The 22852-nt window shown below is 45.8% G+C and overlaps 1 protein-coding gene across 1 annotated transcript in view; it reads right to left on the bottom strand.

The window, feature by feature from the left end:
• The window catches only part of LOC142802973 (uncharacterized), a 59171-nt gene extending 36677 nt beyond the window's left edge, over positions 1–22494 (bottom strand). Inside the window, exon 1 of the mRNA XM_075888063.1 lies at positions 22358–22494. Coding sequence (XP_075744178.1) covers positions 22358–22494 — 137 coding nt within the window. The remainder of the gene's footprint in view (positions 1–22357) is intronic.
• Positions 22495–22852: the final 358 nt, after the last annotated feature.

Here is a 22852-nt window from a genome sequence, read left to right as displayed (position 1 = left end):
ACCGAAATATGATGAGACGTAGAGCAGCCAACATAAGGCCTTATATGAAGCGAGCGAGTCCAAAATGGAAGCACTGGGTCACTGGCTGTATGTTGTGGTTATCTCTGCCGAAAGCAGCGCCAGAATCCTGCCACGTGTCCAACTCGCACACGATTTTGACTCCTCCACACTTGTTCATACACCGGCACTCCAGCGAGAAATACCTGCTCCCGCAATGATGATTATTCTTCCGTGAAGCCGACTACAAAAAGAAGGGGGGAGGGGGTAGACTTTGCAGGCAAAAGAATGCTCATTCTCCCTCGTTGGAAGCTCGGCTGAGCCTCCGACAATAGTTCGCGTCCACCCCACCCCCTTTCCCCCAGCGTGTCGTTTGTCGGCATGTGATTTGAGGAAGGCGTTCGCCAAATTTTCATTGTGCGGACGAAGACGCCAGAGGACCATGCTGCCTCCACAGTCCGCCTACCACCAGGTGAACCCTTGCTCGCGTTCAACGAGATAACAAAAAAACTTCTGTCTGTCAAGATGGGTATTCCCCTCCTACACCCTGGCTTGAGTAGGGCGCCGGGCAGTCACCAGTGCACTATTACAAGCCCATGCGTATAGTAAGATTGGATGTGATATGAATTTCTGAGTATTGTACGAGGTTACTTGATCTCAAGGGAGAATATTTAGGTAGTATAGCTGAGAAGAGTTAGGTGACCTAAATATATGCTTAACTTTACATTTGTTAATATTTAGTTCCATTAGCCACAAGCTGCACGAGTTAGATACTATATTTAAATCGGAGTGTAGGTGATAACAATAGTCGTCTGAAGTAATTTCTGTAAAAGTATCACAATCATCAGCAAAAAGGTGGATATTAGACGTTACTTGAGAGAGTGGGTCAATAATATATATTCGAAACAACAAAAAACCGAGGACCAACTCTTGGGGCACTCCTGAGGTAACATTGCACATTTATGAATTGTAGCTGTTAGCGGTAACGTACGGTAAAAGATTAGCAAGAAAGCATCTGACCTATTTTAATAGGTTAATGTCAAGATTTAAGTTCCGTAACTTGTGGATGAGAAGTTTATGACGCACTTTATCCAACGCTTTTGCAAAATCTTAAACAAAGGCTGTCAGTGGAGGATGAACGATCAAGAATTACATCAGTGAAAGGTACGAGTTGAGTCTCACATGATTATGATTTCCCAAAACCATGATGTGAAGGCGAAAAGAAGGGTTTATTTTCATTAAATTGAGGATGCTTCTGATTACCAAATATTATATAGTAGTTTGAAGCGCGTGCTGGTGAAAGAAATGGGGCGATAATTGTTTTTAAGCTTTTCTAAGCTGATTTGAGAAGTAGAACTACCTCTCCTACCTTCCACTGATAAGGTAAAGCACCTATGTGAAGCGATAGGCTCGACAGAGCTGTACCTGTAATAAAAAATGCTCATGCAAAATACAACGCAGCTTGTTTGTTATAAAAATAATATGTTGTAAAACTGTTGTTAGACATTCATGGTGCACACATTTAAAATGAATGCGCGAAAAACCAAACACGACAGCCGCCACAAAATATGTGCAACCTATATACATATCACGATACAAATATAGAAAATCATGGCGCGCACAAATTTACAAATTATGCCTATAACAGATGCCAATGCCAAGATCATAACACAAAGCAGCTGCATATGTTCAAGCACGTTATTCAGTAATAAAGGCACATTGTATACATTCAAACAAAAGATAAAAAATAAAGTATTCACAAGTACTTTCATTTCTTGTCCTTATCAAGCCTCAGCAACATTTTTCTATTTATGAGATAGAGCCCATCCCCGACCAAATGTTACCACTAAAGTAACTTTTTCAAACATAAAACCATAAGAGTGCTCAATTTGGGCGCCTTATTGGTGTCAGAACACACTTCAGCTGCCAAAATCACACAGACCCTTTGCATAGGCAGTGCTGCGGTGAGGGCGGGATGGGGGGGGGGGGGGTGCTTGTGTACACGTACACATACAAAGAGATGCACCAGCATGCATAAGGAACGGTAAAGCCTCAACTTGAAAGAAGTTTCTGGCTACGCTGCTGGCACAGCCGACAGATAGTAAAAAAGAAACCAATAAATAAATATGAACCATTTCGAACTAAATGCTTATGGCAGCAACAATATGATGAAAGCTTCATGAACATTACTTGTGTTTGCAAAAGTCTGGGCTATGTTACAGAAATTATTTAGAAAAACTTTCACGAACTTGAGAGAACAATTGGACACAATGTGAAATGATAATGTACACTTGTCAGGAAACTGAAATATTTTTTTTCTAAAGAAGACACTCAGCTATGATCACCCACATGTATTCGCTGGTCAAGTGATTATCTCAGGAGACAGCGGCATTCCTAGTCACTGGTTCATTCACAAGTTTTGCGCTGCTGTCCTATTCTTGTGAAGCATCTGGCGCAGTTTTGATAGTGATTTGACTTTTGTAGAAGTACCATTTGCCAGTAGTTCTGTCCGCCGTTCAGCGGCATTCATGTCTTCGATGTCAGTTGGTGATGTCACCTTTTGCTCCATTTCCTGGGCGCAGCGAGGCCTCTTCATGCGACTTTCTTGTATGAGACATTTGTTCCAATACTGCAGATTGAGTTTTCTGTAAACATGGCTGGCTTTTTCATGCACAGCAACTTCAAGTCGTTTTGTGCAGCGCAAGTCGTCTTCGTGCTGAAATGACCTCCTGAGGAGCATCGTGCAATATTTCTGCGATCTGAGACCAGCCAGCAGTTGCTCCCTCGTGTCACAGAAGTCCAAGTGTGCATCCCTGCAAAGACGCGCCTTGGCATGACAGTGTGAGGCCCAGTCACTATGACGAGACACTGGCCTTTGCTTCTGGCGTGTGACGCTTCACGCTACGACGTCGGTGCAATGCTTTCCCAGATTAACGATCAAGGCAGAGAAGTAGCGATAGCCCAGTGTCGCAAAGGAACGAAAACGAAAAAGATATTTTTGACCGGAACGAAAACGTAATTGAAACATCATCAATTATTTTGTTCCGGAGCAAAAACGAAATATTTTTATTGTTTATCGTTTCACGGGAAAACTTGGCGATCCGGAACAGCTGAGGTCATGCAACGTGAGCGACATCCTGCGTGCGTATCTGTAGGGCAGGCATCCTTAAGTAAAGGTGTGTCCAAATATTGTGGAAAACGAAAAAACAAAGTGTGAACCATAGACGTTTGCATTTATTCAAGCGGGCTTTTGTATGCCTTTCACACAGGTCACCCAGAAGTTTGCTTGATCAGAACAGTAGTCGCGAATATAAGAGAATACCCTCTATGACAGGCTGCTTCTGAGATCATGCTCGCACTTTTCACGCACGCACACACACAGACAAAAAAAAACACATTAAGCCTGTACAGAATATTTCTATTTCACTCTTCAGAGAATCCAATACGATAACTTCGAAAAGCACTGGTTTGCGTTATTTGGTTACGAACTCACGTACATGCTACTTGCGCTTCCCTTAGGAACGGTCTAATTTATTTTAGTTTAATTCGGGTTCTGAAAGAAAAAATTTTTTGTTTGTATAGTTAATTTACCTTAAGGTTTTGAAGAAGAATAAAAACCATTATAAACCGTTGGGGAACTTTTTTTTTCGCTCTGGAACCAAAACTTGAACAGAACATTTTGCGGTGGAACAAAACTAAAACCAAACTGGAAAACCCTTCGATAGCATTCGCTTCCCGCACGTTAGCCCCTGTGGAACTAAATTATTCTCGGACTTATCAGGAAGGTCTGGCCGTCGTCTATGGAGCCACGCATTTTCATCAGTACATCGCGGGCAGACATGTGACTGTTCTGACTGATCGCAGGCCACTCCTGAGTATCCTAGAGCCCCAGAAGCATATTCCACAGCCATTTTCGCCTTGTATGATCCGATGGTGCATTAAGATGTCAGCATAAGACTACGACGTCGTGTACTATCTAACACCGATGCACTGAGCCGCTTACCTCTCAGCGAAACCATTGCGGGTACACCTCAAGTTGTCGGCTAGCTCATGTTCGAAGCGCTACCAAGGCCCCCCATTAATGGTCGACGAAGTCACAATGGCCCCGCAAGATTACCCAACATTGTTCAAGCTGTACAACGCCCTGATGGAGGGCAAAGTTAAAAGCTTCAAGAATGAGAACTTCAAAGCTTTTAAGAAGATAGCAATGGAGTTCAACTGTCATCGTGGTTGTATCAAATTGGGATCACGAGTTGTCATTCATGGCCCACTTCGACAACGAGCAATGGCTCTCATTCCTGCCGGACACCGAGGCGTGATCACAATGAAGTGCGCCCGCAGCTACATGTGATGGCCGGAAATCGGCAAGGGCACCGAGATAGCTGCAGTGTGCACAGCCCCCACTTAAATCAATGAGCTCCGACGCGAGCTCCAGCACTGGACTGGGGCAGACCGAGCACACCTTGGCACACATTGTTGGTAATTCAGGATGCCTACAGTAAATAGGTTGAAATTCACCATGTGAACAAAACAACATCGACAGCTGCCATCGATTTCCTACGCTTATTGTTCGAAACTTTCGAATTACCCCACAAGGTGGTTTCAAACACCGGAATCGCATTCGTGTCAGCCAAAATACAGAAAGCCTACGAGTGACAACTGCATCACAGTAATGAAATCTGCTCCGAACCACCCAGCCACAAACGGACAGGGCAAACGCTACGTGGTAGAGCTAAAACGTGCTCCTGCAAGTACGGGGTCATTACAGCGGCGCATTGCACGTTTTTTTTTCAAGCAACTTGCAACGAGCCAGACGGGCCAGGTACCGGAGAATATCATGTTTTCTTGCGAGCTGCAAACGCACATCTCAGCCATTCTGCCAGAACCGCCTTGAAAGGTCACACCACATAAGGAAGACGCCTCGCGTTGCCGGTAACTCCACAAAAGAATCGTGCAAAAGCGAGGCTTTCAACCTCAAGCAATCAGTCTGATAAAGACGGGTATTAAAATGCAGCGCACTGTAATATATATGAAGGTGTAGTTATGAGCCATGTGAAAGAGCTAACGCACGAAGAAACTAGTTGAGATCGACACTTTCAAGAATCTCTGGTGGTAAATTGTTTAACTCTCTGCTTGTGCGGAAAAAAAAGTATCTGTGTATAGGGTCTGAGTCACTCTTTCAAGATTGGAGGCACGCATTTCGTGGCGCAAGATTGGTTCGATATAATTAGTTTTTTGTATTGCCAGCTTATTATTATATATGAGATATAACAGCTTCGTCATTTAGTAATAAGGTCTCCGTTCCAGGGCTTCCAGTTTAGCGCTTTCCAGAAGAACTGACGGAATGTCTTACTTTTGGTCATTGAAAATGAATTTTACAGCTTTTGGCTGTATTGATTCAATTTTATCTGTGTTAGCTTACGTGTGCGGGTTCCAAACAGCCAATGAATATTCTAGTATTGGTATTACGTACGTTTCACAAGAGGTCATTTAGGTTCGCTGCATGCCTTAGCGAGTGCCCGTCTTAGGTAACCTAGTATTTTGAAATCCTTTTTCTCAGTTGAATACATGGGTTCATTTCATCTTAATTCAGATGTGATGACAAGACAAAGGTCTGTATACTGTGAGACAAAGGACAAGAATTGATTGCCTAGGTTGTATTTGAGTTTTAATGGATCTTTTTTGCGGGTTTTGGTTATCGCCACAGTTTTTCCCGCGTTAAAGGTCATCTGTCATTTTGTGCACCAATATTGAATCTTACATAAAGAGTTATTCAAAAGAACCAGGTCGCTGGAAGCGTTAACTACTTTAAAGCACGCAGGCTTCACCAAAAAGCTTTAGATTTGCTGGAATGTCCGGGGTGGAATTATTTATATAAACAGGAAAGAAAAGAGAGCCGAGTACAGATCCCCGAGGTATGCCGAATTTAAGCGGCGCAAACGGCGAGTTGAAACCATCATTCACACTATCGCGCCCGGTGAATATTACTCGCAATTTCAAAGCCTGACCAGGGATGCGTTAGTTCATTAGTACTGATTAACCAATTAGTAGATAACTGTAACTACCATGTACGCTCTAAAACTCGAGAATGTGCTGTAAACTCAGGGGTCTATGTGGTACATACACTGAATGTTTGGAAACGCGCACTTCGTCTTTCTTAAAGATACCCTATTGATGCGCTATACTATCGATCTTTTCCAACGAACCCTAAATATTGTTTCACGGGGTCATGAATGTGCCTTCCATAAGAATCATCTCTTTTTACGCGAACCCTATTTTAACTTTTACGTGGCACCGTAGAGTACACCATCTCAACGCTAGATGGAGCTATGAGGGCTTGATGGCTGTCACAACCTGAACTGAACTGGACAGAGAACTTTTTTTTTTACCATGCGATTCAAACACGCTCTATATTATCATAAACTAGACATGCCAGTAGCTAAATCCCAGAAAGCAATTGGATATCCTCAAGCACGTCTCCAGGGCAGTGATTCAAGTGCTGTAAAACAGCCGATATTTCCGAGAGTGCCCATAGGCGCTGTGCATTATCTTTTAATAAGCTAGGGAACTCGCGCTATTGCAACTACGATACTGTAACTCCAGCAGAAGAAAGGTTCATACAGTTGCTACTTGAAACCCTGAAAGCAATGAGAAAATCAGAAAGGGAGAGAGGTTATTGTCGTTTTGCTCTCCACTCCCATTGAGTGAAGCGGGGACCCGCCTCCACAATGCGGGAAAGCGCGCCTCCTGCTCGTGAGCCAGAATCCTCGGGACGCTGGTATAAAAATCACACTAGTTCTAGATGGTGTGGGGAGTGCTGCTTTTTTATTACACGTGAGTTGCATACCTACTCTGGTATAAAAATCACACTAGTTCTAGATAGTTGGTGGAGTGCTGCTTTTTTTATTACACGTGAGTTGCGTCAGGGATGTTCCTTGTCTACTGTGTACAGCGCTTTGGAGGCCGGAATTACCAAGTCACTGTTAACAGTGAAGCCGCTCTGGCTCAAAGCGTCGACGCGTCCCACCTCATCGTCAGAGGAGAGCGCTGTGCTGTCATGCCCTTGGGACCCCTAGTTACTCAAGTCATCGTTCCGTTCCTGCCGTGCCGCGTCCCCAGCGAGGTCCTCGCGCAAGCATTGTCTCCCTCCGGGAAGGTGCTGCACATCAGCAGAGGACTCATGGGGTCGCGCTCAACCGTCACCACTGGGACTCGATTCGTCGAGATGGAAATGAGACATCGTCGCCAGTGCCAAACCACCTCAAGGTCACAGGCCATCGAGTGGCCTGTGACAATAAAGGAATCCAGCGAGTGTGCCGTGAAGGTGGAGACAGCAGGCACTTCCGCATGAAATGCCCAGCTTCGTTTTGTGGAAGGCGCAGCGTTTATTTCCACGACGGGAAGGGCTGCTTGCTGCCGTGTCGTCATTGTGGTGACCTGCATGCCACCGTCGCCTGCCCCATCAGGCCGTCATATTCTGAGGGGGCATCCAAGAATTACCTGCCACTTCAACCAGAAACGCAATTCAAGAACAAGGACGTCGTATCATCGATGCCAGGCCCGGATATTTGTCAGGATGAAGTTGGGTGGATTACGACGCCACACCAAACGCCCGCAGTGTCTCCAGTCAGCCCGGACAGGCAGGCCTTCAAGGTGCAGATGATCTATCCAGCGGCCCGGCACCAGTGGTGATTCCATCAGAACTACAGGTCGAGTCCTCGCCAGAGGAGGCGTCTCTCGATGAATGCGTCGCAAATGATGACAGGACATGTGGTGCTCACCCGATGGCTGCCCAGTCTTATGTTGGCCCTTCTATCATTGAAGAGACTTTGTCCCAAGGTGATGAGGTTTTTATCAACGAGGACTCAAACAGCACTAGGAGTGACGCGGCCCTGCAGATAGCCACCGACAGCATTCCAAGTGACATCAGCCGGAAAAGTTTAGACGCATTTACACCATCTTCACTCAAGAGCCTCGGCACCAAACACCACCAAACATCCAGCTGCGACTCGGAGGCCCTCAGCAAAGACAGAAGTCCCCTGCGGACTTCGATGCGGCCCCGGAAGCCCCGCGCTTGTGGTGGGTCACCTTGTCGTAAAAAGTAATTCAGCTGCTTGCGGGACACCTGCTCCCACGTCTGTCAGAACTGTGAGTTTAGTATCCAAATTAGTCTTTGTTGTTTACGATGGCTACTTCATTGAATATTCTTTCATTTAACGTAAAAGGTTTTCGCAGTCCGGTGAAGCAAGTCGAAGTGATTATATAGTCCTTGCTGGAAATTGTGAATTTTTGTGCCTACAGGAAACTAATTTCTTTTCGCTATCCAACGTTAGGGCTTTTAAACAAAAGTTTAACTTAGATTGCTATTTATATTTCGCCACAACTAGTTTTACGGGAGTAAGCATCATTATACTTATACGGACTTTATTGAGAGGTCACCACGTTGTTTATGATGGCGTCGGCAGAATTCTGGATGTGGATTTTACCTACTTTTCTTTTCGAATGAGGATACTTTGTGTGTATGTGCCTGCACAAACCGGACAGTGTAATGATTTTTTTTCGAAATTTGGATGTTTTTTTCTTGGCAGTCGTCACGTAATTCTAAATGGAGACTTTAACTGTGTGCTAAATACGCGATGCGATGTACAAGGTCCTGGCTGGGGTCGGTCTGCTTGGAATTCACGTGAGCTGCAACGCCTTGTTCAGCATTTTTCATTGATAGATGCGCATATTGTCATGCACGGGAATACTTTTGTTTGGACATGGTCTGCAGACCATCCTCCAGCAGATTCGACTGGGTTTACATTCGACATAATTTAGAGATGTTTGTCTCCGACTTACGTGCGGCGGTCGCCAGGCACTTTTTGCCGGAAATCAATGGCACCTGCTTGACCTCTCATGTGCTCGCCGACACAAATCACGTCGTAGCATCGTGCCCAGTTAATACCGTTCTTTTCTCATCCCCTTTCTCTATCCCAACTAGAGATGCTTGGGAGGAGCACTTGCTCAGCTGCTCTACCTCGGCTGCGCAACGCTCCTTGGTGGAGCGCGCACGGGCAGCTTCCAGCTCCACTGGCGTCCCGGAATAGGGTCTGGCCACTCTATCACGCCGATGTGCCACGTCGGCACTCTCTAGTAGACTTTTTCTGAAATAAATGTTTTTTACCACCACGATATTAGAACTAAAAATTCCATTTTCTTTTTCAGAGAAACCTTGGCGTCTTCACGTTCGCGTCCGCCAGAACGCGTGCTGTCGGTAAAATTTGTCCCGTGCAATACGGGTGTCACTCGGCTACGTGTGATTTATTTGATTAGGATGCGCTTGAAACGCAGTGGCGTCTGCACTGCTCAGTTGAAGGCCGTCCACTTCGTCGTCGCGTTTCTGAGGAGCTGGCTGATACTGCAGCGAAGTTACGAATCGCCTTGCGCGCCGAAACGCCGTCTCCCCTGATGCGAGCTTGGCAACATGAACTACGTGACCGCTTCCAGCGTTTGATTGCGGCCAGATCTCTGGCGGCGGCTGCATGCCCTTGTAGGCACAGCCCTTGTGCCCACCTTGAGATACTACGCTATGCGAGGCAGTCACAATCACCTGTGACTACCTCGCAGTCACAATCACCTGTTTTAGGCAGATACAATCACCTGTTTTTAAATGCGAAGCATTTCTTAGCGAACTTCAGCGACTTTGAGTGTAATATATCTATCTATCTATCTATCTATCTATCTATCTATCTATCTATCTATCTATCTATCTATCTATCTATCTATCTATCTATCTATCTATCTATCTATCTATCTATCTATCTATCTATCTATCTATCTATCTATTCTATCTATCTATCTCCGCATGCTTCACAGAAAATTTATTCCCAAGTACTATCATGAGCAATATGAGCTCGAACTCACGAGCGCGTGAGTTTAATACCGAGATAACGCGATACTTGGATGGCGCTGCCAAAACTTGAGGGTAAAGGAGGATGCTCTTTATCAGGCTGTTAGAAACATACTTACGTAAAGAGCGGACGCTCCCGAAGCGCCTTGCAGCCGAGTTATGGCACTGCTTTCAGCGTTACGAGCGGATGGTCAGAACCGATGACGTCATCAGCGTAAAAAAGCAACAAATTTTTCTTCCCTACGCTGGGATTTGAACCCGTACCCCTCATACACCGAAAGCGAGTGTCTTTACCACTAGGCTACACACTATTACTCCCGCAAAGGGAATACATATACAGTACATAAAAACAACATGAATGTACATATCTTTGTGAAAAACAAATGCAGAAAGACTACACTTTGTAGTCAGACTTTACCGATTTTTGTGGCAATGCATTGAACGTCCTCAGCCGGACTCAATGTAGAGTCGATGGAAAGAATTGCACAAATCAATAAATTCTCTCTTTGAAAAAGAATCACGGCATATCCATGAATGAATGATCATGAGTGGAGCGAAGCGTCTGTCCGGGCTTTTGTCCGTCCGCCATTGCTTTCGTCCATCCATCCGTCCTTGCTTCCGTCCATTGATTCATCTGTCTGTCTATCTGATTGATTGGTATGTGTGGTATAACGTCCCAAAACCACCAATGACTATGAGAGACGCCATAGTGGGGGGCTGCGGAAATTTCGACCACCTGTGGTTCTTTAACGTGCACCCAATACTGAGCACACGGGCCTACATTTCCGCCTCCATCGGAACTGTAGCCGCCGCAGCCGAGATTCGATCCCGTGACCTGTGGGTCAGCAGTGTCTGTCTGTCTGTCTGTCTGTCTGTCTGTCCGTCCGTCCGTCCGTCCGTCCGTCCGTCCGTCCTTCTTCACCTGCTCAGTGAATCATCGAACGTGGCAGTCACGAACTACGACGAGCTAGGAGGGACAAACCCACGACTTAAGGAGCTTCACCCCTAACAATTTGATGCCAAATTTAAGTCTTCATGATACACCTGAGGTGGCTATTAAACCGTAATATGTGTTGACTAACGAGTAGAAGTGAGCATGGGTCATCATCCTGCAGTTGGTCACACCCTTCCTTGCTCGGCCGTGAAAAGGCTCGAGTGGGCAGTCTTGCTGGCGGCACTCCCTCACGATCTGTGAAACGGCTGCTCATAGCGTGCCATCGGCCACTATAGCAATGTTAACACGAGAAGAAATGGGTCGAAAACAATAAGTGAAATTCTAAGATGCGTATAAAGATAGTCAGCGAGTACAACCTATAGATGTAATAAAGGCATGACATGTGCATCATGGCAGGCTACGTCCCAGCCGATGTATTTGTAGCTGGATAGCCTAATGGACGATTAGTTGTGGCTGTGCGCGTCAATGTGAGCTCATATCACCGCTAGCAGCCACTGACACGCTAAAAGCTGTGATTTGCGGCAGTGATAGCGAGGTGGGAGTGTCAACAGCAAGTGGAAGAGCCACCCTTTCCCCAATTTTTCGGACAGCGGCTGCTGCGAGTCAGCCGATGTATAGGGCTCGAAGCTATTCGTTTTACGTGAGATCTGCCGAATTTTGATTTTATTTAGATGTCTTCTAATTTTTCGGTCACGACAACGCTCATTTTTGGCTCGCAACGAACGACGCCGATGCGAGAATTTCTGCGAAACCAGCTCTGTAACGCTGTCGTGTTAAAAAATATTATGTTTTTTCAGAAAATTGACGCCTGAATTTATTCCTGTGAAGTTGCCAGGAAGCTCAAGTTTTCTGTCGTGAATCAGTGACATCAACACGCGTCATCGGGGAAAATAGCCCACATGTAAATGGCGAACAGTGTTTGACGTCACCGCAACAAGCAAAGGCACTGAAATGGGGCATCTACGTAAATATTCTTTGGTTACGACAGCCGCGACTGTCGCTGGACCTTACATTTGCTTATAACTGTAACTGACAACAGTTCCTTCAGAAGGGGTTTAGGCAAGTTGTTTACGCTATTTGTGTAGAATTGTGGTCAAACGATAGCAAGATCGTCTGAATCATCTCAATTGTCGGAATGTCTTGACCCTATCTCAAGGTGCTGCATACGATTGTAACCAATCAATTTATTGAAAGCACCATGATGTTGTACGAGTTGTACCCGCGTTCCAAGAGCAACCTAAAATGTATCTTCCTTTCTTTTTTTAAAATTAATACAAGCAAAGGTCAATTGGGCACACATCTTCATCAATCGATGTTTATATTTGGGTGTCGAAATGTGCAAGGTCACTTCATCATCTCTTGAAGCGGCGGATGAGAACGAACTTCTCGCATGCCTCAGCCTCGTAACAAGCAAAATTAGAAAAAAAAAGTAGCCATGCAGGCCCCCTATAGTATTTTATAGCTGCATATTTTACAAATTCATTGATAAAGAAGTCGATTCCGGGCCGTGGTTCGGTTCGACGTGACTTTGATTAATAGAATTTTTTTACCGCATTAAAATGTAGCGGTTGCAGCGCTCGGTTGTTGCCCTGGAGGCATGGAGGAAGAAGGCATGGAGGAAGGAAAAAACCATTACCTTCCTCCGAGCCTTAAGGTCACGGGTATGGTGGAGGCAGAATAGTGGAGGCCTGTGTACTGTGCCACGTGATGTCAGTGCACGTGAAAGAACACGAGAAACTGTAAATTTCTTTAGCCCTTCTGTTTGACCTCTCATAATCATATCGCGGTTTTGGTACGTAAAACCCCTGATATTATTATTATAATTAATTTTATTATTATTATTATTATTATTATTATTATTATTATTATTATTATTATTATTATTATTATTATTATTATTATTATTATTATTATTATTATTATTATTATTATTATTATTATTATTATTATTAGTTACGGCATAACACGATATTTTCACCGTATCTCAGGAATCGGCCATTATGTTTTTGTGACCGCGGACGAATGCCCGCGACTTTCGAACAAGTCCAATGCTCGGCAGTCCAGGATGCCTGCGAATGGGCGGAGCGCGACGGTCTTCCAGTCAAGGCGTGGATGCGGTCAGCAACTGCGGCAGACCCCTCTTAGGGGGGTGTTTGACCAATTCTCCAGGACCAAATAAAGTTCATTTCACTTCACTTCACAACGAGAATGTACGCTGCACATGCGTGTAAGATAGCTGTTAACAAATGCAGCGACGCTTGTGATGCACTTTGATGTAGTACGCTATTCAGAAGCGCGAACATTATTATGGCCCGAAAACAGCGTCTACACGCGGTAGACAGTGAACATTCTCGGGCCGCACGAATATTACGCACTGCTCGCTATAACTTTCCTAAAAAAAAGAACATTTTGCTCTTGCTTACTTTTTTTTAACAATTCTCCACGCCGACGCTGCTGATAACACGCCTCGTGGTGAACCACGATGGTGTCGAATTGATCTTCGCAATCGAGCCACCCGTGCGTACTTGCGGCGGCTGCATTGCACTTAACAGCGGCACGAGCACGCAACGCGTGGCATGACTCGGGCTTATCACACTGCTTGAAAGGCCAGCCAAAGCTGGAGCCATGGCCCCTGGATTCGAGAACTGTAGGTCACGAGCGCCACGGAAGCGCATGCGGCATGTCCCTCTCGTAGCGTCGGCCTGCTCTTCTCGCGATCTTTTAAGAAGAGATGCGGTTCGCATCGTTGGCAAGAGCATGCGTACCGGAGCGGCCACCGTGATAAGGGTACGTACGCCGGATTCACGCCACTGGCGCTAGTGGACAACACGTCTCGAACATTACCGCCAGGCGACGATGGCGGCCACTGACGACAGCGCCACATCCCACTATAAAAGTGGGAGTCACGCTGCGGCGCCTGCTTACACGCTGTTGGTACATCTTCCAGCCCGAGTTAGAGCTCGTGGCTCTTGTCGGCTGTCTTCACGCAAGTGCGCCATATTACGGCTACTTCAAGCCTACATGTCCCGTAGTTGTGTGTAGTTTCTCGTTCAGCTCTAATTCAGGGACATTCGCGAAAGTTTCTATGCTAATTATCACGTTTACTTTCACCCCTACACAATTCTTCACCCTCGTAGCCTAAATGCTTCGTGACAGTGCTGCCTGTCGTTTGGAACGCATGGACCAGGGGACATTTCTTCACTGAAAGCTTCGGCATTTCTAACCGCTACAGGTGGGCCACAGCTGTCAGGGTGCCACGCAAAGCTTTTGATTGCAGTGTCTAAATGCGTGCACGTTTGCATTCGGTATTGCTTGTGGGGTTCTTATCTAGCGACATTGCAATAACTGCTAGGTTAATTCTATTGCGGTCCATTTCACCGCTCAGTGAAGGTAGTGGGCAAAAGCGGTCACAGCGCGGCGGGTTCTTCTCCGTGGCGGAAACGAGAGTGGCATCCAAGCTTCAGTCGAGCGCTCGGGGTCTCAATCGCCGCATAGCGTCAGCACTCTTCAGTTTTCGTCGGGGAGATGGGCCGGCACCGATTGCCGGAGAGTACCGTTGCCACTGTTTCGTCTCGGTGTTGCGTTGCGTTGCGTCGGGGCCGCGTGGTAAATTAAATGGGCGAGGCAGTCGCTTCTGAAAAACGGCATGCGGTTTAGCTTTGGTCAGAAGTTACCATCGAAACAACGTGGCTTCGGTCCACAACCCATCGTTGAGCCCTGCTGTGGCCATGGTACGTGGTGAATTTCCGCGTTTTCATTTTGCACTTGTCCCAGTCTCCCGTATCTCGTCAGTTCTCGTCCCGTCTTTACTCAATTCACAACGAACCGATATTGACAGTGTTCTCAGCTGAGCTCGCAGGTGTAGCCTGGCTGTCCTGGACATGCTGACCGTACGTGGTTGCGACGCAACTGCTCATAATGGTGAGTATACACGTCATGGGAACTATTCACTTCGAGTGCCTCGCATTTTTTTTACCGTGTCGTTGCCAAACGGCTGTATCTCTCCTTCACTCCCCGATTTTCAGAGCCTAGTGTTCTGGGCCGGTGGAGCTGCAGCAAACCACGTTCCAGCCCTTTGCCACGTCATACCTCTGGCATCCTGCCAGCTGTACAGATCTTAGCTCCAATCCCTGCCTTATCACTTGCGGGTTTAGTTCGTGCAGCATGTTCTTTGAATGCTCTTCTCAATGCTATTATTACGTCTCTTCAAGTTCGCACCTTTTCCTTGGTCATCACACTGCTTGGCATAATTCCTGCTCAAATGACAAGGTTTCGGACACTGTGCTGCTGAAGGGGTCCTTCTGGTTTCACCATTCTGCACGAGACAGTCTGAGTGGTTGTCATCTATTCGAAACATCCAGTGAGCGCAAGTCGTCTTCATGCGAGCCCCGGCATACATGTCATGTGAGTTTTGGTTTCCTTCCATTTCTTTAACGGCGTTTCAAAGGTTCTTTTAATGGTTTTGAAACTTCTTTCTCTTATACTGTGTAGTGTTCGTGGTGTTTTGCGGTGTTCGCGTTGTTTATTTTGCATTGCTTGCATTGTTTATTCTCTAGCGTTTGTGGAACCATTTCTATTTACTGTAGTGTTCTAACTTTCCTCGTGTCTTCACAGATTGCGCGCGTAAGCTTGACTTTCGACAAGCTCATGCAAAGAATCCTGTCTGGGATCGACGGGGCGACAAGTGCAGCTTGCGGCAGGCACATTGCACGCGTGCCGTGCTGCAGCATCAGTCTCCGGTAAAGTTTTCCGCCGTATTCGTGACGATGTCACTGGCAACTGGGGCCTCTTGATGAATGTGAGTCGGGCAGTTGAATTACAAATATATTCACTGACATACTAAATGTGTTTCTCGTCATAAACCAAACAGTGCGGTGTTCGTCAAAACAGCAGCACAGTGGTGCCATTGTTTCAATTGCCTATACCTGCCACTGGTTTACAGCGAAAGCAGTTATGAAATCACTTTTCGGGTCCCGCGCAGTCGTCCGCCACCGGTGTCCGTTACCACATCGCACGAAATTGAAAGGAAAAAAAAACCTTTGCACCAATGCCACAGTGGGGCTCGAACCCGGGTCCGCTGGGTATTCTACCATTGAGCTGCACCAGTGCTTGTGACTTGTCACATTTGCCTTAGGCAGGCTTGATGTCGAGAAAGCGATCGCGTTAATATGGCTCATAAATCGTTTGAAAACAGTGAAAGAACCACTTGTCCCACAACGCGAATAGCGTAAATAGTGGGCTGTTCAATGCTCCAAACCATCACAAAAGCTTGTTCTTGTTCCCCTAATAAGTGTGGTGCAGACCCACTTCAACCATAATTCCTCATTTTCGTCAGCCACTGCATGGGCGATCGCCACAAAATTTCTTGCAAGTGTTCAGCGGATACCCCGCTTCTCAGATGAATGACGAAAAATGGCATAGCGAATTCCAGCCTACTACAACAAAAAATTTAATATTGATGCCCTAGTGGGTATCAAGCAAGCGTGCTTACAGTAGTTAGCCAATGAGTGTTTTGAAAGGACTCTGAAAGGCTGCTTTTCTAGCTTTCACTGTGACTTTACTGCGCCTTCCGCACAGGCAAGGCGTTGTTCTCATAGCTTCCATGCATATGGTAATCTGTGGTGAAATTTCGAATGAATGGTGATCTATTAAAATGGTTCTTTGTTCTTGCTGCTTATAAATTTTCCATAGGTGCAATGATTCCTAATCAAGTTACAAAAAATGCTTTCGAGGTGTGGTCTATATTGTATTCTACAGCCTTCTTCACCTTCATTCAGGGAGCACACTGATGGGTGGTTTTATGGCTATCGTTTAAAACTTCACGAGTGCTTTTCAATCTTTTGCTATTATATGGTCAGTGTTACACACAACCCATAAAGAAATTGTCTTTAAGCTTATGGCGCCACTGTCATGCAGTCATGCTTCAGTTCTGGCGTCACCGCCACACTGATAAGACTTGCCAGTTTTCTCGGGGTGCTTAAGTGAAGAAATTCAAAAACTTGCCATGCTTCTCTAGCTCATGGATACGCTACCAACCAAAAGCAGTTTCCTATTACTTCTAAAATATGCAGTGATAAGACAGCACTGTCTGACTTTGCAGTCCCCAGTTTTTTTCACTGGATTCATCATGCAGGGCTTCATAGCTTCGCAAGCTTTCCGTCGTCTGCGATGAGTTCCGTCAAGCTACCTCGGTACAGGGCTTACTACAATGTCTTAATCTGTAGCTTACTATGTTTTGTAGACACACCTATGGTTTTCAATTTTAGTATGCATTTTTTTTTCAAGTTTCTTGTCCTGTTGAGTTCACTCGTGTTTCAGTTTACTCGTTGTTGTTTCGGCCAGTCAGGCTACCACGGATTATGGCTTTATAATAGTCTGGTTAACTGCCATGACATTGTTTTGGCTTGTTCACTCATAAACTTTCATCAGAATTTCAAGACTAATTTCACTTTCTCGCCCCTACAGATCCCAATTTTCACAGTGGACTACGTGGACTACGTGGACTCATGTCTACAAACCTAGACGGCCTTCTCCAAAGCATAAAGGTGGGTCTTACTCCATCTAGTTTGCGATGCTAGTATGTTTTGCACCAGCTGTTCCAAGTTGGGTATATTCTTTTTCAGACTATTTCTAGTGATATAAGTGACAATTATCAGCCTAATAAATACAGTCGCTTTCTCACCTATAGAATTCTTCACTATCGTAGCCTAAATGGTCCGTGTGAGTGCTCCCAGTCGTCTGGAACACCTGGACTAGAAGATATTTTGTCGCTTCGGTCTTGGTCTTCCCACATTACCGGTTGCTGATGCATCGTACTGGATTAACTTCTCTTCCCTTCCGGAGTCTCACCATTTCCTGTAAGTACTGAAAACTCTCCTCTTAGTGCGATAATTCTTATCGGATGAGTAACAACTGCACATCTTTCCACGTTCGGATATTCGGATACCCGGATTCTTCATGTATTAGTTTCTACAAGACTACTTACTACGTGCGACAGAAACAAAATGACGTTCCGGACCAGTGCTCATGCAGAGCTGGCTTCAACGTTACTTCTTATCAAGCTGTCGTTTGCCAGGAATGCTTTCAGCACTCACCCGTCTCAGCTACATGTACTCTTCACTGCGCAGAATTGTGCAGGACTGCCTTGTCACTGTCCCTACACGTTAGAATAGATGTGCTGCCACTATTTCTAATATCTAAAACTGTACTTTCATTTACTTCAGCCTCAAGCACTGCGTGAACAAAGCTGTGTAAACTGCATCACTTTCTAGGGCAAGATGGGTAAATACAAAAAGTATAGGATAACACTGCATGAGCTATACCACTTGGTCTCCAATAAAACTTCAGTGTGATTATTCTGTGCTGTTGCATCACTTTGTTTCTGAAGGACCATGTTCTATTCATGTAGTCTGATTCCATCAGAGGGTGTGTACTTGTGGATTCAGATGAATTTGTTCTGAGTTGTACCGAGCAAAACTATTACGGTGACTTCAAAGCTGGTGTTGTTGGGGAGCCACAGAGGCCTTTGTACAGCAGGCACTGGCATTTGCAGGAAGGGTACTTCGAAATTTTTCGATTTTGCGTGTGTATATGTGTGTACACGCAACCATACAAACGTGCCTGTGAACATAGCGCTTGCGTGGGCTTCGCCCCCCCCCCTAAAAAATGCCTATGCCACTAATTGCAGGCGATGGCAAGGTTGCGACACGACCAGCGTTGCGTAACGTTATGGAGCCCTCAACGCAACGGGGCTGAAATGTGTAGAAAGTTTGGTAGTTCTGTGCTAATTCACGCCGGTGTCTTCTGGCGTTTCAAGAGCCACGCTCCGGTGTCAGCCGAAACACATAAAATGCTTCCCTGCTGGCAAATGAAAGGCTGTAAGATGCAACTCTGCGGGGAATGGTTTTCAGCAAGTATATTGCATTTGGCTAAAACTCTTGTGCTGCAGCATCTGGAATGGGATAAGTCAGGAGCTGTCGTTAGTATCGGATGTGATGTGTTGCTGAAGGATTCATGAAGCAGAGCGCAAGACTGCCAAGGGCGTCGAGAGAATGTAACACTTTCGACAGCTTACGGCCGAAGCCTAGACGTCTGTTTGAATGTTCAGCAGGACTCGTTTGATATTCAGTGGTCAGTTTAGTTTCATAACTAGCTTGAACAACCTAGTCACCCTGTCATTGAGAGTCTTAAGAAGGTGGTGGTTTACGTGTGCAAAACGAAAATCTCTGAAAATGGAAAATAGGTGGTCGACACATCGAAGTATCACGTTCAGATGAAATGAATACTATCTCACGTTGTTGATGTAAGCGAATTTCGAATTTGATGGTCGATAAGTACACACCAAAGGGAAGTGTCAAAGTCTTAGTTGTACTTGCAGCTTATACACTGGTGGCATTTGCAGGGCCCTTGAGTATAATCACGCGGATAGTCGTGGTGAATAACTTGCTTCCAGGTTTTATATGCTCGAGGCTTTGTCGCTAATGCTTTCTTCTCCAGAAACTTTGCCATGCGCTTCCCCCAAGTAGCAGTTTTCTTATCGTGGTGTTTTAGAGAGAGTTGAGCAGTAGGTGCCTGATTTAAGGCGAACTCCATAGAAATTCGTAGAAACGGCGAAGAAACATTGGGGTAATGCTCACTGGTTCTTGGTGCCGTGGTGGATATGGTGGTTCTTGTTTCTTGGTAGCAGTGCATCGAAATGAGCGCAACTTTATAGTATGCTGCGATTGCTGAGCTCGCCAGGTATAGTGAATCTTTGATAGCTCGGGACAGCAGTGATCATGAATCTACATTAAATCTGGTTGGTTGCTCATGCAGAGCGCGTAATACATACTGGTATTTTCAATGCCTTGGTGGTTGTACTCGTATAACGTTCATGACAATTTTCATGTGGTAGTAAAACAGCCTATCACTTTGCAAGACCACGTGTTTCACAACATAGGTCAAGAGACTCCTCGCTGCAGACTTCCTGTTGATCCGACGCACGTACCCCAGCACAGCGTTCTATAAATTAAGGTCCTGCGCCGTAAGCTTTTTTTTTTTTTAGTGGACCTCCACTGTGCACCATATGTCACTTTATTTTTAATGCAAGCATGCGCGATATGTGAAACGTTATCACTATCACAATGAGTCGGAAAGGGCAAAGAGTAGTGCTTGCCTCGCCATCACTCTAAAGGAAGGATTATGTCGTGGTGGGCACTTCACATCTGTAATGGCAGGATGCAATCTAGGATAGTTTGAAAGAGCCAGTATACAGCCTCACAGGGAGAGCACTGGTACAGATTGGGTGAGAGCAAGTACTGGAGATGCTGGATTGGGGCAAGAGTCCCATTTGTACGTTACTGCCGACGCCCATGCTCACAGATGGTCTTTTCCTTGCGGTGTGGTTTAGATGCCCACCAACTAAAGGAGTAGGCTCGCAACGGAGGAATCACCGCGAACAGGGCCTGATTACGCAATCGTGTCTGACACTGAATGCAAAGCTCGAGCGCCCTTCTGGTCTTTCATGTTACTAGGCAGCACTGATTGCTCAAAACTATATGAGGCCCAACAATGTTTTCTTGTCTAACAAACTTCCGCGAAACAACGACTAGGAGCTGTGAAATTTGAAGTGCCGGCCACCATGCGCCGCCATGCTGACATTGCGCGAGCGGTTGCCGAATTTGAAACCACGGTCAGCCGCCAGAGAAAAGGACTCTGAATAATAATAAAAAAAACGTGGCTGATCCCCCATTTAAGAATTGGTTGAACATGAAAGTGAAACATGTCTTCGCAGAGGTAATTGAACGTTTATTGGCCCTGTTGCAGACACAGAGACAAATTGCAAAGCGACGTGAAGAACGGCAAGCAGCTAAAAAGTTGCAGCACGCATTAAATTAGTATATACAAGATGAGCGCGGACTAACAACTGCCGCGGCTCGACACTTAAGGCACACTGTTCAAACAGAAAGAAAGACGCATGAAGCGAGCGTATAAGTAAACACAGGACAAGCGCGAAGAACTGTCACAAACCTTACTTCGTCTTGTGTTAGAAGCGTGCTCCATTCATAAACACAGCCGTGGTAGCTTCCCTTCGCAAAATACGAGTCTGATAAGCGCGAGCGCATGAGATCACCCCGCGAAGAGGCGACAATTTTTAGAGCGCGATCAACTCTAACCCCCGTATTCTAGAACGTTCCTTCACTCAACGCTTCACCTTTACTTGAGAAAGCCGACGGGAGCACCATCTCTAGGCGCGGAAATTCACTGCATATCAGCGATAATCTGCTGTGATTCTTGAGTAGCGCAGCGTCATTTTGAGCCGAGCTGTGGCGCAGTGCTCAGCTCTGTGGAAGGGTGAAAGTCGAGTCGAGGAGCGTTTGGTATTAGGGTGGTAAAGTCCCTAGATAAAGCTTGTTTTACCACGGACCTTACCCAACTCGAGCCCGTCACGCCATCTCGCTTCTGATAACAAAAACGCGCTAAAGTTTTGGAGCTCTGAATACCGCCAGGTGGCGTCTGGTGCATATGATAGCGGGTTGCCGTTATCATTCCTGGCAACGTACGATCTGTGGCCTAGTGGATATCGCCGCGCTCTGTGGTTTGAAAAGCGCTGGTTCGACGTCCCACGCGAGAGTCTGTTCCAGTCGTTTTTTTTTTCCTTTGCAATCTGTTAGTACATATTTTCCAACGTCATATCCACGACGGAATTATGTCAAAGAAGCCATGGTGGACCACGGCATAAAACATTTTCGTTAAAAATTTCTGTTTTGATTGGTGCGATTCCGATCCTCCATTAAATGGAGTTCTACTACTGTGCGACCTGATAAAGTGCCTACATACCGCGGACACAGCGATTATCTTTCGTAAAGTTCCGACTGTTCCGTTTACCAAACTGTCCATGGCGTCAATGTTTGATGTATGTGTGGTTTCTCCGGCTTGTGTGGAATCTCATTAGGGCGATTCGCAAAATCGGTGTGCGACATGCGCGCTAATTTTTGCTGCGCCTTATCACTTCCTGCTTGTTACGGCAGTTTAAATATGCGTCATCTGCAGCGAGGTTGCTTGCCCCTTCAGATGTTTAAACGAAGGCACTGTTGCGAGATAGAATTACCCGCTTTGGCGAGGTGGTGGCGCCCTCGCTCACGTGGCGTCGGTGTCGACCGCATGCGTCCGGACCATTTTCAGCCATTTTAAGTTAGTTACTGCGACTACGTCTTTGGCTACTGCCGTTAATTATAATAAAGTTCGCTTATTTAAACCGGGTATTGAATGTTGCTGGCCTTTTTTCAGGCTTTTGTCGAGCGCATGATGTTGACCCACATGAGATCTACAGTTGGACGACAAGCCGGTCCCCCAAAACACTGTGCACTGCGAAGAATGAAAGATGTGACCAGAGAGCCAGGGGGAAAACTAAAGGGAAACAATGGCCGCCTAACTCAGCTCTTGCTACAGGCTTGGCACGACTTGTGGGAAGTTGTCTTTTTTTTTCTGTGCAGCATCGCTGTCATGGGTGCTATGAGGTAAAAAGCGCTTACCGTTCACCGCGGAAGACCACACCAAACACGTAGTGTCCTGTGTAGGCGACGTAATCCTGCGTAGCCTCTCGGAGCAGTACACTGCGCGCGCTCCTGTTGTACGAAGTCACGGCCGTTTCTTCGTCATGAAGCTGCATCGATCAATCAATCTATCTATCTATCTATCTATCTATCTATCTATCTATCTATCTATCTATCTATCTATCTATCTATCTATCTATCTATCTATCTATCTATCTATCTATCTATCTATCTATCTATCTATCTATCTATCTATCTATCTATCTATCTATCAATCAATCAATCAATCAATCAACTGACCTGTCCACAAACAGTCGTACGGTATTCGCGTGACCACTCACAGAACAATACTAATAATAACCTAAAGACATGCAGTCTCGGTCTATATAAACAAAGAAAAAAAAGAAGGGCATGAGCGATACGAAAAAACGAAAAAAAAGCAGCATACACCAGAAAGCATATAGAAAGCCAGTG

This window comes from Rhipicephalus microplus, chromosome 3 (assembly GCF_043290135.1).
Source record: "Rhipicephalus microplus isolate Deutch F79 chromosome 3, USDA_Rmic, whole genome shotgun sequence".
Lineage (NCBI taxonomy): Eukaryota > Metazoa > Arthropoda > Arachnida > Ixodida > Ixodidae > Rhipicephalus > Rhipicephalus microplus.
Note: the sequence above shows the minus strand (reverse complement) of the source record. Positions and strands in the feature narration are given on the sequence as shown.